We start from the raw sequence: 14,344 nt of genomic DNA, 5'->3' as shown, positions 1-14,344 counted from the left end.
AGCCAATATGGCAGTAAAGGAAATTAATAAATGTTGGAGGCAATGTGACAAAATCAGGACACTAATGCATTGCTGTTGGAGTTGTGAATTAATCCAGCCATTCTGGATTTGGAATTATGCGCAAAGGACTTGAAAAGAAGGCTTGTCCTTTGATCCAGCAATACCACTAGTAGGTTTATACCCCAAAGAGATAATAAGGTACAAAAATATTCATAGCCACACTCCTTGTGGTGGCAAAAAATTGGAAAATGAAGGGTTGTCCCTCGATTGGGGAATGGCTGAACAAATTGTGATATATGACAATGATGGAATACTATTTTGCTGCAAGGAATGATAACCTGGAGGATTTTTATAAGAAGTAAGAGAACCTCAATGAACTAATGTAGAGTGAAATGAGCAGAACCAACCAGGAGAACATTGTACACAGAAAGTAAAACATTATGGAACAATCTAATGTAATGGACTTTGCTTCTAGTAGCAATGCAACAATCCAGGACATTCCTAAGGGACTTATGGGAAAGAATGCTAATCACATTGAGAGAAAGAACTATTGGAGTAGAAATGCAAAAGCAAAACATATGACATCACTTATCACATGTGTTTATGGGTATGTAATTTGGGTTTAGGCTTTAAAAGATTGCTCTATAGCAAAAATGAATAATATGGAAATAGGTATCAAGTTTTTGTTCAACCACATTTGTACAACCCAGTGGAATTGCTTGTTGGCTCTGGGAGTGGGGAAGGAAGAGGAGAGGGAAAGAAAATTAATCATGTAAACATGGAAAAATATTTAAAAATAAAAATTTAGAAAAAATAAGAGGCTGGGAGAGGTGGCAAAAAGTATTAGAATCTGAAAGGGTACCTTAGATTGATTATTAGACAAGTGGGAAAATAATTGAATAAATTGTGGCATATGAATGTAATGGAATATTATGACAGATGATTTCTGAAAATCCTGGGTAGTATGAATAAAGGCAGTGAAATGAGCAGAACAAGGAAAACAATTTATATAAAGACAACAATATTGTAAAGAAAAAAAACAACTTTGAAAGATTTAAGAGCTCTGATCAAAGCAGTGACTAAATGTCCCTAGGGGACTCATGATAAAATATGTTGCCCTCCTTTTTTCAGAAAGTTTGTGGATACATACTTCAGGGACATACATTTTTTGGACATGACCATTGCACATTTCTTTTGCTTGATATTAATTTGGGATAAGGTTTTTCCTCTACCTTTCTCTTGATTTTTGACTGGGATGGTGATTTTGAAAGGGGGAGTTTAACAAAAGATGCTAAACAAAAGAGGATAATTTTTAAAATTCAATCTGAGGGAACAAAAGAATAGATAAGATAATTTTGAAAGTAATGGAGTTTATTACGTACTAAATAATAAAAAGAAATGAAGCTGATATAAAAACAGAAAAATAGATTTTAAATACCTATTTTTTGTCTCTTGGTAGTAATTCATCACAAAATTATTTCTGTTGTATCTTGCAAGGAATATTTTATGATTTTGACACATGAATGGAAGATATCTTATTGTAAAAGAACTTTTAAGGCACTGTTGAATCATTAGTCCACTTTGGAGCTGTGATTTCATATATATTACCTCTAGTAATTAAAATTGTGACCCAGCCTTCTCTGTCTCTCCTCTGCTACTCTGTGACCTAGAAATCTACCAGAGGGATGCATCTATATTTTTCTTCCTCTGTTCTTGCCATTGTATAGATATCAATCCACTGGTTAAGGTGAACAACTCATCTATTTTTGTGGTTGCATATTTCTTTAATGACATCCTTTTCACCATTCCTTGGGTATAATTTATTGAAGTCTTTTGGTTTATTTTTGTATTCAATCCTTTGAATTCAGACACTATAGTTTTCTTAATTTCATTAGACTACTGTTGGTATTAAAAGATAAGCCTCAAAACTTTGGTATTAAAAGGTGAGCCTTAAAACTTAGAGTAATTGAAAGAATTGTGTAGTTTTGAGCCTGTTCTCTTTCTTCTTTTTCATTTTTTGGCTTAATTCAGTGTTTGTTTATGGTATCAGTATTGTAGAGTGGAAAGAGTACTGACTCTGAAGGCAGCAGAACAGGGTGTAAATCTTCCCTCTGATGCTTAGTGTTTTGTGTAACCTTGGGCTTATCTATTGACCTCAGTTTACTTGTCTGTAAAAAAGATTAGGTTATGCCAGATGGCCTCTGAGGCTCCTTTCAGTTCTAGGTCTGTGATCCTATATGTACTAATAATCAGATTCTATAGGTTGTCCATCCAATCATATTTTGGGGCCAATAGGTTTTTTTTTTAAGTTACAGAAAAGGCAGGATTTTATATATAATTGACCTCTTTCGTGTTTACCTGTTTCATGTATTACCTATTTAATACAACCTCTATAAATTGCCGTATTCCCCTTTTAAGTTTAATAAATCATCTCTTTATTCTTCTGAATATTAAAAGCTTTTTTCTTTTTGAGCTTCTTTAATCATTCTTTTTTTCTACTATTTAGTAAGAAGTTTCCAGATTCAAAATTAAAATATTTTGTTTGTAAATTCAAAGGAAGGGGTCATCTGAAGTATTAGACAGGTAGTAAAAATTATAATTTGGTATTATTATACATTGTGTATCCTTAGTTTTAAATATGGTTCTTCATCATTACTAACTTCCCCTTTAACAAGATATGAATAACTTTAGAACCTTAATATTCTGTGGCAGATTCATTTGCTGAATGAATTGGGGGGAGGGAGATAATGGTGTACTTAGAAAATAATGGCATTAATTCTGATTGATTGTGAGCTTGTATTTTTTTTAAAGCAGGAAAACATGTAAATGGGTGACGATTGTTTTCCCTCCTTTTTTGTGTGGAAAAAAATTCAAGAGGTTCCCAGTGTTTTTCTATATTAGGATTTTTTAATGGGAAAAAGATATATGTCTTTGTTCTTATGAGCATTAAGCAAAAGACAGACATATCAGTATATTAGCTTTGTAATATTATAGTTAAAATTAGCAAGTATATTATAGTGATTAATGTAACTGTTTTTCTCTCTATTTTTAGTAAAACTGTACAATCTAAAGTGGACTGCATTTTGGTAAGTAAAAACATTAATGTTAAAATGGTTTTTTTTGTTTGTAATAACTTTACTGTTACATAATAGTAAATATTGCTTTAAAATAAATTTGATTTTAATAACAACATTTATGCATTTAAATATAGCCCTGGAGTATAGGGCCACAAATATTTTCTATAATGTTACTTCTCTAAAACATAAAACAAACCACCACTGGAAGACAGTGTGTAGTTATTTAAAGCTTATTAACTTTTGCTGGAAATACTACTTAAATATACTCATTAAACCAAACGTTTTCTCCTTCTATTAACTACTTAAATTTGTTTTGGAGGGGTAAGTTATTGAGATTTTTTGTTTCTTTAGAGCAAAATTTTAAGACGCTGGTTTCGTTTTATTCTGCTTGTATATGATTTTCAGATTTGGGCTTGATCTTAAAGAGTTAAATATACAATTAATTTAATGGTTTAATTTTAGATTGTATTTGTAGCTCTTAGCTCTTGCTACTCTTATAGTTGAATGGAATATGATGCTTCAGTGGGGGAAGGAGCATGCAGCTGTTCTTGCTACTGGAATAGTGCTGGCTTCTTGCATATCTCTGCCTAGAGTAATCAAGGGCCCTACTCTTAGCTTCCCAGCAGTGTCAGTAAGCCAATCTTTTTCCTCACTCTTAAACTTGTGGATTCAAGATGTCTCTTCTACCAGGTCTAACAGAAAGACAATAATTCAGTTACTGAAGCTTTATATATTTTATTGACCAGAAGACATGGTGACAAATAGAATAAGTAGAGATATGACAGCATTTCAACATTGATTCCCTAACATAGTTTTGGGAGGTTATTCTATTTTTGATGATGTTAGTTGATTATGTAGCTTGTATATTTACTGAGAAAATGAAGGATAGAACCTTTTGTAATTGTTAGGTATGATATGTGCATACTAATTACAAATATCTAAATAGAAGCAAATTGTTTGGCTTTTTCTATTCTAATAATTAGAGAAGTAAATATAACCCTCATTCTTTATCTTTGTCAGAGTCCAAAGTTGTGCTATTTCAGGCAGAAATTAAGGCTATATCAATATATAGTCTCCCAATTCAGAAGCATATATTCATTGCACTTTTAAATTAGCACATCATGCAGCATCGTTGCTGCAGAGTACTGGATTTGGAATTAGAGAATGTGAGTTCAAATCTTGGCACTGATCTTTACTACCTTTATAACCCTAGGCAAGTCACTTAAGCTTTCTAAATTTAATTCCTATTCTGTATAAGGACAAAGTTGAACCATAAGATCTTAGGGCTCTTTCAGCTCAAGATTTTATAATTTAAAATATAGCATAAAATATGATAATAAGATTATTTTAGAAGCAGTTGAATAGACATTTATTAGGGTCAAAAGCATTCAATTGCTTTCAACAAACATTTGGTAAACACCCACTATATATTGTGGAACTGAATCAGACTCTGAAGATACTGAGACAAAAATGAAACCTTCCCTATCCAGCAATGGATTTGCATTCTTTTGGGAAAATATATGTACACTTATTTACATAAGTATAATGCATTGTAATTTGAGATGTACTAGCAATTAGAGACAGAAGAGAACTCTGTAAAATGAATACAATATTGATGAATACAAATAATCTAAGTCATATGATTTTGTGTGAATAGAAGTGTAAATAATAAGAAATAACAGAAAATTATGGGTAATAAACTCAGATGATGTAGCTTCTGTGAAAAACAGTAGCCAGGTTCTTTTTTCCTTAGAATTGAGTCTTTTCCCAATGGTTTTCCTCTTCCAATATGAATTGACTATCAACGCTTTCACGTGTTCTCTCTATAGAATATCTCAAGTTTTAGGTAAATTTGCCCCAGGACTTGCCTGTAGTAAATTAATTTGACTTAAATTTTGTGACTGGAAATGGATCATTAACTAGTACAATGTTTCCCAGCTTGTGGGCCTTCAGATCCCTGGTGATAGGAGAGAAAAAGAGTTGTTGCAAGTGGTCATCAAATTTGTATGCATAATAAAGCATTGTCATTTTTGTCTAGTTTCAGAAATATATCCTTAACATGACTATATCTGTCTATCAAATGAGAAAACATAACTTCTTTTAGACTCAATGCCACCATTTTAAAATGAAGGTAGATGTTTGGTTAATGAGATAAATTCATTTTAAAACAACAATAATAAGTTTTAATGCTTTTTTCTTATATTTTTTCAATATATGCTAAAAGTACAATTACTATTATATGGAAATCTATGAAATGTTTTAACAGTAAGAATCTAGTTATTTTTCTCCAATTTTGAGAACTACTACTGCTATAGTGAGTTGTCAGTTGTTGTGTGTAAAGGATATTTGGAAGAAGGCATCTTAAATCCATTCTGTCACCCACCAATAAAGGGGGAAATGCTATTCCATTGTGCCATAAATTAGAAAGGATGAAGAACAGGGTTTTAGGGGTTTAAGGTAGAGGGAGAAGTGATATGAAAACAGATTGTAATAAAGAATTTCAGAGTTCAGGAACATGCATATGATTCATCTTTTGGGTGTTAGCAAGATCAAGGGTATGACCATCTTTATATATAGCTAAGGGATAGGGTAAGTGAGGAATAGGTCAGTTGAAATAAGTAAATTGAGGAATTTTGAGGTTAGGGTGTTTGAGTGAGAATCAGTATATATATTGAAATTCCTTAGTATGAGAGCAGAATTGAGGAGGCCTGAAAAAGTGTGGTCTAAGCACTGAACTCATTGGTGAAACAAGATCTCTGGGAAGTCAGTGGACAGTAGCTACCAGAATTTGGGTGGTAGACATGGATTGAGTGAATCTCCAAATAGCAGAAGTTACTGAATTATGGGTGGTAGAGAGGGAGCTTAGAAGTGGCATTTAAGGAGCAAGGAGTGTAGAGGGCAAGAATGAATGAAAATGCAACTGGTGTTGGAAAGGGAGGGTATGTGAGGAGACTGTCTTTAGTAGGAAGGTGACCTTAGTGAGAGCCAGAAGATGTTAGGAATGGGAAAGGAAAAGATCAAAGATGAAAGCAAGTTTGTTACCTTTGGAAGCATTCCAGAGGGCACCTTAGAGAGAAAGACTGGGTTGAGGGAACGGAAATAAGGAATAGAAAAGCAGAGAGTGAATAATGGATTTTGAATGACAGCCATGGGTTCAGATTCACTGGGATTGAGAGGGTAGTAGTAGGTAGGAGTTTGTTAATCATGGAGTAATGAGTTTAGGTTGATTTTCAACACCTCTAGGGGTTTGGCCTCAGGGTGCTGTCTTTTTAGGGCCTTAGGCAGCTCAGGTGACAGGATCAGTATGGAGAGCTGAAGGAGAGAACCCAACTTAACATACATGATGCCTTTGCCCTTGGCCATATTCTCTGTACTATTTAGCTTGGTGATTTTATTAACTCCCATGGATTCAATTATTATCACTGGGCTAATGATTCCAAGATCTGCTTACCTTGCCCTAACCTATAGATTCTTATCTCCAATTGCCAAGTAGGCATCCTTATTGTTCCCAACAGAAGTCCCTCTATCTCCAGATTCTAAGCATTTTTACTGTCAGTTGCTCCTGGAATGTTCTCCCTCCTTCCTACCTTTCCTGGCTTTCTTCAAATCCCAGTTAAAATCTCATTTTCTATAAGAAGACTTCCCTGATACCTCCTTAATGCTAGAACCATTCCTCAATAGATTATTCCTAATTTATTCTGTATATATTTTGTTTGTACATAGTTATTTTCATGTTATTGCTTTCTTTCAACTAGAGACTTGTTTGCTTTTCTTTGTCTTCCCAGTGTTTAACATGTAATAGATGCTTATAAATGGTTATTGACTGATTGATTGACAGATACGAGTCTAAATTGTTATATAAGAAAAGAAAAATATGACTAAATTGTTACTTTAGCTGCTTCCTGAATCTGTAATTAAAATGGCCAGGTTAATCATTAGAAAGGCTTAAACCCTGTTCCCTAAAGACATAATTTCTTATATGGAGATACGAATTTCATATAGATATAGATATAGATATAGATATAGATATAGATATAGATATAGATATAGATATAGATGTAGATATATATTCACACACCCTCATATATAGGTATATACCCCCACCTCTGATAGAGAATATAGCCAAAACCTTAATACATTTAAAAGATTTAATAGCTTAAAAATGCACTAAGACTTTTGGAAAGCCCTATACATGCATAACATACATCTTTCCATAGAACCTGATTATAAAATTGCTCATATTTTATATTATCTTTTTAAAAGGAGTAAATAATTTTTTTACTCTTTAATAACTCCTCTTTTTATAACACTTTTGAAAAATCAGATGCACTGATTTTTTTTATTTTTTTAATTTTAAACCCTTAACTTCTGTGTATTGACTTATAGGTGGAAGAGTGGTAAGGGTAGGCAATGGGGGTCAAGTGACTTGCCCAGGGTCACACAGCTGGGAAGTGTCTGAGGCCATATTTGAACCTAGGACCTCCCATCTCTAGGCCTGACTCTCAATCCACTGAGCTACCCAGCTGCCCCCCAGATGCACTGATTTTTAAAACACATCTCTTTTGGTTTTTTCAGTTTACAATTTTATGTTTTGTAATGGTCTTATTTAAGAGGGAAATTTCAGTTTTAGTAATACTTTTATTAATTCTTTGTAAATGAAACCCACATATCTACCAGAACAGGATGTAGACCTTCCAATTCCATATACTGACTTTAGCAAATTCATGCCACACTGAGTAATCAAGAAATGGCAGTAAATGACTTCTCCCCAAAACTTCACATTTCACTTTAAATTTCTTACTGCCTTTGAGCTCCTAGCCTTATACTCACAGGCAGTAAGAAGGGGTTGACCAGGAAAACCAGTGCCAGTAGGGCATACAAGCCCATTTTGTTCTTAAGGGACAACATATATATCCTGCAAGGCCAGGTGTGAAGCACAAAGAACAGAGAGCTCTTTGGAGAAAGTCAAATGGTGGTCAGAAAGTTCAAGGGTAACATCCTTAGAAGCTCAAGGATTGTCAGTGACTTGTGCAATGCTACAATGCTCAGATCTTAAAAACCCAAAGCCAAGAGCTCTGGGCCCTTTACCTCTCTGATCCTATTCTCTGTACCTCAAATATTCAGAGGGGGAGGGGAGGCCTAACCTCAGGGGATGGAGATCAACCAAAGACAAGAATTAGAAGAACCAGCCACCCAACACAAGTGAGATCAAGCACAGTGACACAAAGCTCTAGTTAAAATAAAGAAGATATGAGCTAGTCACAGAAAATTATTGTATACCTAAAATACCCCCAAATAGTTACTGCCAGAAATGACTCAGAGTGGGGGGGAAATAGATTTTCCACTAGAACTACATAAATAGAAATGAAACAACAGGTTAGAAAATGAAATAAAAAGTCTAGAGAAAATAATTGGAAGAAGAATAGCTTAGAAATAAAAATGTTAACTCTTACCTGAGAAATGAAATACCTAAAAACTAGAGTATATCTGTAAGTAGGAGACAAAAAAAATAACAAAATCCAAAGAGAGAATGTAAGATATCTGCTAACAAAGACTGATGATTTGGAAAATAGATCAAAGAGAAATAATTTGAGAATCATTGTACTCCCTAAATATTGTGATTTAAAAAACAAGATTGAGCACCTTGTTTCCAAAAATCATTAATAAAAATTTCCCAAATCTATTAAAAGCATAAGGAAAGGGGAAGTTAAAAAAAACCCACTGATCACTTTTCTTTCTTTTTTTTGGTAATTTTTCTTTATTCTTTAGAAGATTTTTCCGTGGTTCCATGATTCATGATCCTCCCACCTCCTGGAGCTGACAAACAGTGAACATGTATCATTGTTCAAAACTAGTTCCATGTTATTCACATTTGCGATAGAGTGATCTTTTAACACACTGATCACTTTTCAAAAGGAAAAGTTCTGAAAATGTCAAAGCCAAAATCCAAAGATCCCCCAACAAAGTAAAAATACTCCATGCACACACCTCAGAAACAAGAAGTTCAAATATCAGGAACCACAGTTAGAATCACACAAGATTTGCTGACTTCAGCTATAAAGGAGAGAAAATCTTGTACTACAGTATTCCAAAAGGCAAAAAAGAATGGGGCTTACAACAACAATAACTTGCCCTACAAATCTAAATGTAAAACTACAGGAGGAAAAAAATGGGTAGTTTAGTGGAAAAGATTATTCTTAAGTATTTCCAATGATGAATGATAAGAAATATTGAAATGTAAGTGTAATAGTCTCAAAAAAGCCTGGGAAAATAACTTTATTTGAGCAGTTAGGCTCAGAAAAGTTACATGGCAACATTTATGCTAAGATTTCAACTGGAGGAAAACAATGAATCCTTTCAGAACCTTAATGTCTTTAAAGATAATAGAGCTAAATAAGAAAAACAGTAAACTAGGGGTCAGAAAGAAATTTCTTTCTGGTCTGAGAGTTTGAATAGGAGAAAGACAAGAGAGGGAAAAAGGAATACTCTGTTGTAGAAAAGAGGAAGATGGAAATGGTACTTGCTATTTCTCATAATTGAAATTATTAATCAGAATATACAACAAACATGGAGAAAGGATTTGGAGAGTGAGCATCAGATGACCCTCACTTTTATCTGAAGCAAACAAAGGAGAGTTGAAAATACATGTATGTAACACTCAGTTTGGTGTAGAAATAATCAGAATCAATAAACAGACATGCAGGGGTTAGAGAAAAAGGGGTTAAAGGAAGGAATACCAGAGTAGCCTTCCTATTCCTGAAGGGTAAAGGAAAAGGAAAAGAAAAGAATAAAGAGTGCCCCCTCAATTGAAGACTGACTAAACAAACAAAAATGTGCATGTAATGGAATAGTTGCATGTAAAAACACTAAAGAGATGAATTCAGATAATTCTGAATACAATGAAATGGTGCAGAGTAAAGCAACTAGAATTAAGCACTCGATTTATGTAAGGACAACATCTTAAAGAAAAACAACTTTGAAAAACTTAAAGAGCCCTGATCAAAGAAAGCAATGGACAAGTACATTGGTAGAAGACCTATGAAGTATATTTACCCATCTCCTGATATAGTGATAGACTCAAGGTGCAGAAAGAATCACACATTTTGAAACATAACCACTATGTGGAATAATTTTGCTTGACTGTTATTAATTGTTACAAGATTTGGTTCCCCCTATCCCTTGGTTTTTAATTGAGAGGATAGTTTTTGCAGGCAAGGCTTAGCAAATATTGCCAAATAACAGAGGACCTTTAAAATGCACAGAAGAGAAGTTAAGAAGGAAGTACAGACAAGAATCAGGAGAGTTTTGAAACTAACGTGGAATAAATATATGTATGTAACATTACATACATATACATATATATTTAAAACAAGCAGTACTGGAAACAATGAAAATTAACTGGAGATTAAATAATAATCTTAAAGAATGAATGGTTAAGGAATGAGACATAGAAACAAAACATAATTTCATTAAAGAGAATGATAATGAAACAACATATCAAAACCTATGGATACAGCAGAAGCAATAATTAGAGAAACATTTATGTCTCTAAATACTTATATCAGTAAAAAAGAACATATCAGTGAATTAGGAATACAATAAAAAACTAAAGAACAAATTAAAAATTCCCAACTAAACACCATATTCGAAATCTTAAAAATTAGAGGCAAGATTAATAAAATGCAGTGCAAGAAAACCATTTGAATTAGTAACTAAAACTAGGAATTGGTGTTATAAAAAAATCAATAAAATAGACAAACTTTTGGTTAATGTGATTTTTTTTTAAAGAGAGAAGGAAACCAAATCATTAGTGTTAAAAAACAAAAAGGGTGAATATACCTTCACTTAAGATGAAATAAAAATAATTATTAGGAGTTATTTTGCTCAATTATATGCCAACAAGTCTAACAATGTAAGTGAAATTGAAGAATACTTAAAAAATATAAACTATCTACAACTTATCAGAGGAGGAAATAAAATATCTAAATAAATCTATTTTAGAAAAAAAATTGAACAAGCCATAAATGCGCTTCCTAAGAAAAAAGCTTCAAGAACACATGAATTCACAGGTATATCTCCCTTCCACATCATAACTTTTCTTATTGTAGTTTTGTACCCATCCAGGTGGGCACAAGAAATGGAAATTTTGGAGTTTTGTGGAAGCTACAGATGACACACAAAGGCTAACAGATGATACAGAAAAAGTTTAGAAACTCAGAAATGCATAGCATATATACGTGTGTGTGTGTGTGTGTGTGTATATATATAGTATTGTATCAACCAATTTTACCTTTTTTCTTTAAATTTATTTATTTATTTATTTGTTTGTTTATTTATTCATTTATTTGTTTGTTTGTTTTGAGCCCTTACCTTCCTCCTTAGAATCAATACTGTGTCTTGGTTCTAAGGCAGAAGAGCAGTAAGGGCTAGGCAATGGAATTAATTGACTTCTTGTCCAGGGTCACACAGCTAGGAAGTATCTGAGGTCAGATTTGAACCTAGGACCTCCCCTCTGTATAAATGGAGATTTTGAACCTTGGACTTCATCCCCCATAAATCCTTAGCTTTCCCCAAGTTCCCTTTAATTTCTCCTGCCCCTCCACGTTTGCATGGTCACATTATTTTTTTATAGTTGACTGTTAACTCCTCCGACTCTCTCTTTGGTTCCTGGGAGTGAGCTGGTTAGTACCTTTTAGTTAGTCTCTGTTGTTAGTTTATTATTAATAAAATATTTATAAATATAATATTTGGTATTTTGCATATTAATTGTAATTTTCACACCTTTCTAGGCCTGGCTCTCAATCCACCGAGCCACATAGTTCTCCCCTCCTCCCCAATTTTATCTTTTAATACCACAAATATACACAATTTGTTTTTTAAAGTTAAAGTTTTTGAAAAGAATGCAAAAGCTGACAGTTTACACACAAAGGCTAAACAACGAGAGATATCATTAAAAGTTTAGTAATTCATAGATGTATGTATGGTATTGTAAATACTCCATAAAAGGAAAGGGAAAAAAAATTAGACTTCTTCTCTAGTATGAAGGAAAGACAAAAAATTTTACATGGATTTTCCAGATTGTGAGGGCCTGCATCCCTAACCCCTACAATGTAGAAGGGTTACCAGTACAAGTTAATTCTACCTAACATTTAAAAATCAGCTAATTCCAACATTAAATGAATTATTTGAAATATAAAGAAAGAGTCCTACCAAATTCCTTCTATGAAACATTTATGGTGCTGATACCATGCTAAACCATGAAGAGCAAAAACAGAGAAAGAAGATTATAGACAGATTTCATTAATAAATATGGATTCAAAAATCCTAAATAAAATACTGGTTAGGAAATTACAACAATATTTCACAAAGATTACACATTGTGGCCAAATAAGATTTATGCCAGGAATACAGAAATGGTTTAATATAAAGGAAATGATATAATTAATTATATCAATTACAAAATAACAAAAACCATATGATTATATTAATAGATGCTTCAATATTCATTCCTATTAAAAATATTGGAGAGCATAGGTTTAAATGGATTTTTTTCTTTAAAATGATAAACATCTACATAAAACCATCAGTAAGTATTATTATCTGTAATGGGGATAAGTTAGAAGCCTTCCCAGTAAGATCAAGGGTGAAATAAGGATGCCCATTATCACCAATATTATTTAATATTGTATTACAAATGCTAATAACAGCAATAAAAGAAGATAAACTGAAGAAATGAGAATGGGTAAAGATGTAATAAAAATATCTCTTTTTGCAAACTATCAATAATTTTAGCAAAGTAGCAAGATATAAAATAAACCCATACAAATCATCAGCATTTCTTTATATCACTAACAAAGCCCTGCAAGAAGAGATGGAAAGAGTTATCCTATTTAAAATTACCAAAGAGGGAATAAAATGCCTATGAGTATACTTGCCAAACAAACCCAGGAACTAGGTGAACATAATTATAAAACACTTTTTATGTAGTCAAATTTAAATAATTGGAGAAATATTAATTGCCAATATAGTTAAAGTGACAATCATACCTAAACTCATCTACTTATTCAATGCCATCCCAAATAAATGACCAAAATTTTTTTTGAGCTAGAAAAATGATAACAAAGTTCATTTGGAAGAGTAAAAGGTCAAGAAAATCAAAAGAATTAATGAAAAAATATAAAGAGTCTAGTCGTATCAGACTTTAAACTGTTTTGTTAAACATTAATGATCAAAACCGTCTGGTATTGGTTAAGAAATAGAAAAGTAGATTGGTATAACACAGAACAGACATACAACAAACAGCAGTAAAAGATCATAGTAATCTTGTATTTGACAAAAGTAAATATCCAAATTTTGGTGATAAGAATTTTCTATTTGGTAAAAAATATTGGGAAAACTGGAAGGCAGATTGGCAGAAACTAGGTAAAGACCAATATTTTACACCACATACCAAAATAAGATCAGAATAGGTACATGACCTAGACATAAAGGAAAATTTGTGTAGATTAAAAGAACAGGAAGCATACTACCTATTAGATTTATGGATAAGTGAGGAATTTTTGAATAAACAAGAGCTATAGAACATTATCAGATGTAAATAGATAATTTTGGATTCCATTAAATTTAAAAGATTTTGTACATATAAAGCAAGCAATACAAAATGAAAATAATGGTTTAATGCATAATACTCTTTTTATGTTCTGCTGTGTTATATACACATGAATACCTCATTTTCTTTTATGTTTAAATACAGAATGTTTAAAAAATGAAGTCACCCTCTGTCCTAGGAAGGTTTTATACTAGTTAACAATTGGATTACTGTCTAGCTAAGATTCCTGCTTTGCCCTCTGAAGATCAAGAACAGAGGTTCCCAACACTGACGTTATGGGGCATTTGTGTTCTCTTAGACCAGGGGTCGGCAACGTATGGCTCTCGAACCATATCTGGCTCTTTTGAGGGCCAGATATGGCTCTTTCTGCAGGAGCCATAAAGTCATTTTTTTTTCAGGCGCTGTTACAGGAGCTCGCACTGTGAGCACTGTACGGCTCTCATGAAATTACATTTTAAAAAACGTGGCGTTTATGGCTCTCATGGCCAAAAGGTTGCTAACCCCTGTATTAGACCAACAGAAAGACAGAAAAAGAGAATCTCTCAGAATCGAAAGGGACTCTAGAAATGATCCGTTTTATACTTTTTCAGGATAAGATTCCCTTTTAGCTTGCCCAGTAAAGCAAGAATATAGGACAGCAGAGATTGATTATGAGAAT

At 32.9% G+C, this 14,344-nt stretch overlaps 1 protein-coding gene across 1 annotated transcript in view; it reads left to right on the top strand.

The window, feature by feature from the left end:
- RFX7 (regulatory factor X7) overlaps positions 1-14,344 on the top strand; it is a 176,217-nt gene that overhangs the window by 83,747 nt on the left and 78,126 nt on the right. Inside the window, exon 2 of the mRNA XM_044665297.1 lies at positions 3,053-3,086. Coding sequence (XP_044521232.1) covers positions 3,053-3,086 — 34 coding nt within the window. The remainder of the gene's footprint in view (positions 1-3,052; positions 3,087-14,344) is intronic.

This window comes from Gracilinanus agilis, chromosome 2, assembly GCF_016433145.1.
Source record: "Gracilinanus agilis isolate LMUSP501 chromosome 2, AgileGrace, whole genome shotgun sequence".
NCBI classification, from domain to species: domain Eukaryota; kingdom Metazoa; phylum Chordata; class Mammalia; order Didelphimorphia; family Didelphidae; genus Gracilinanus; species Gracilinanus agilis.
The sequence above is the reverse complement of the archived record's forward strand: the minus strand, read 5'-3'. Positions and strand labels throughout refer to the sequence as shown.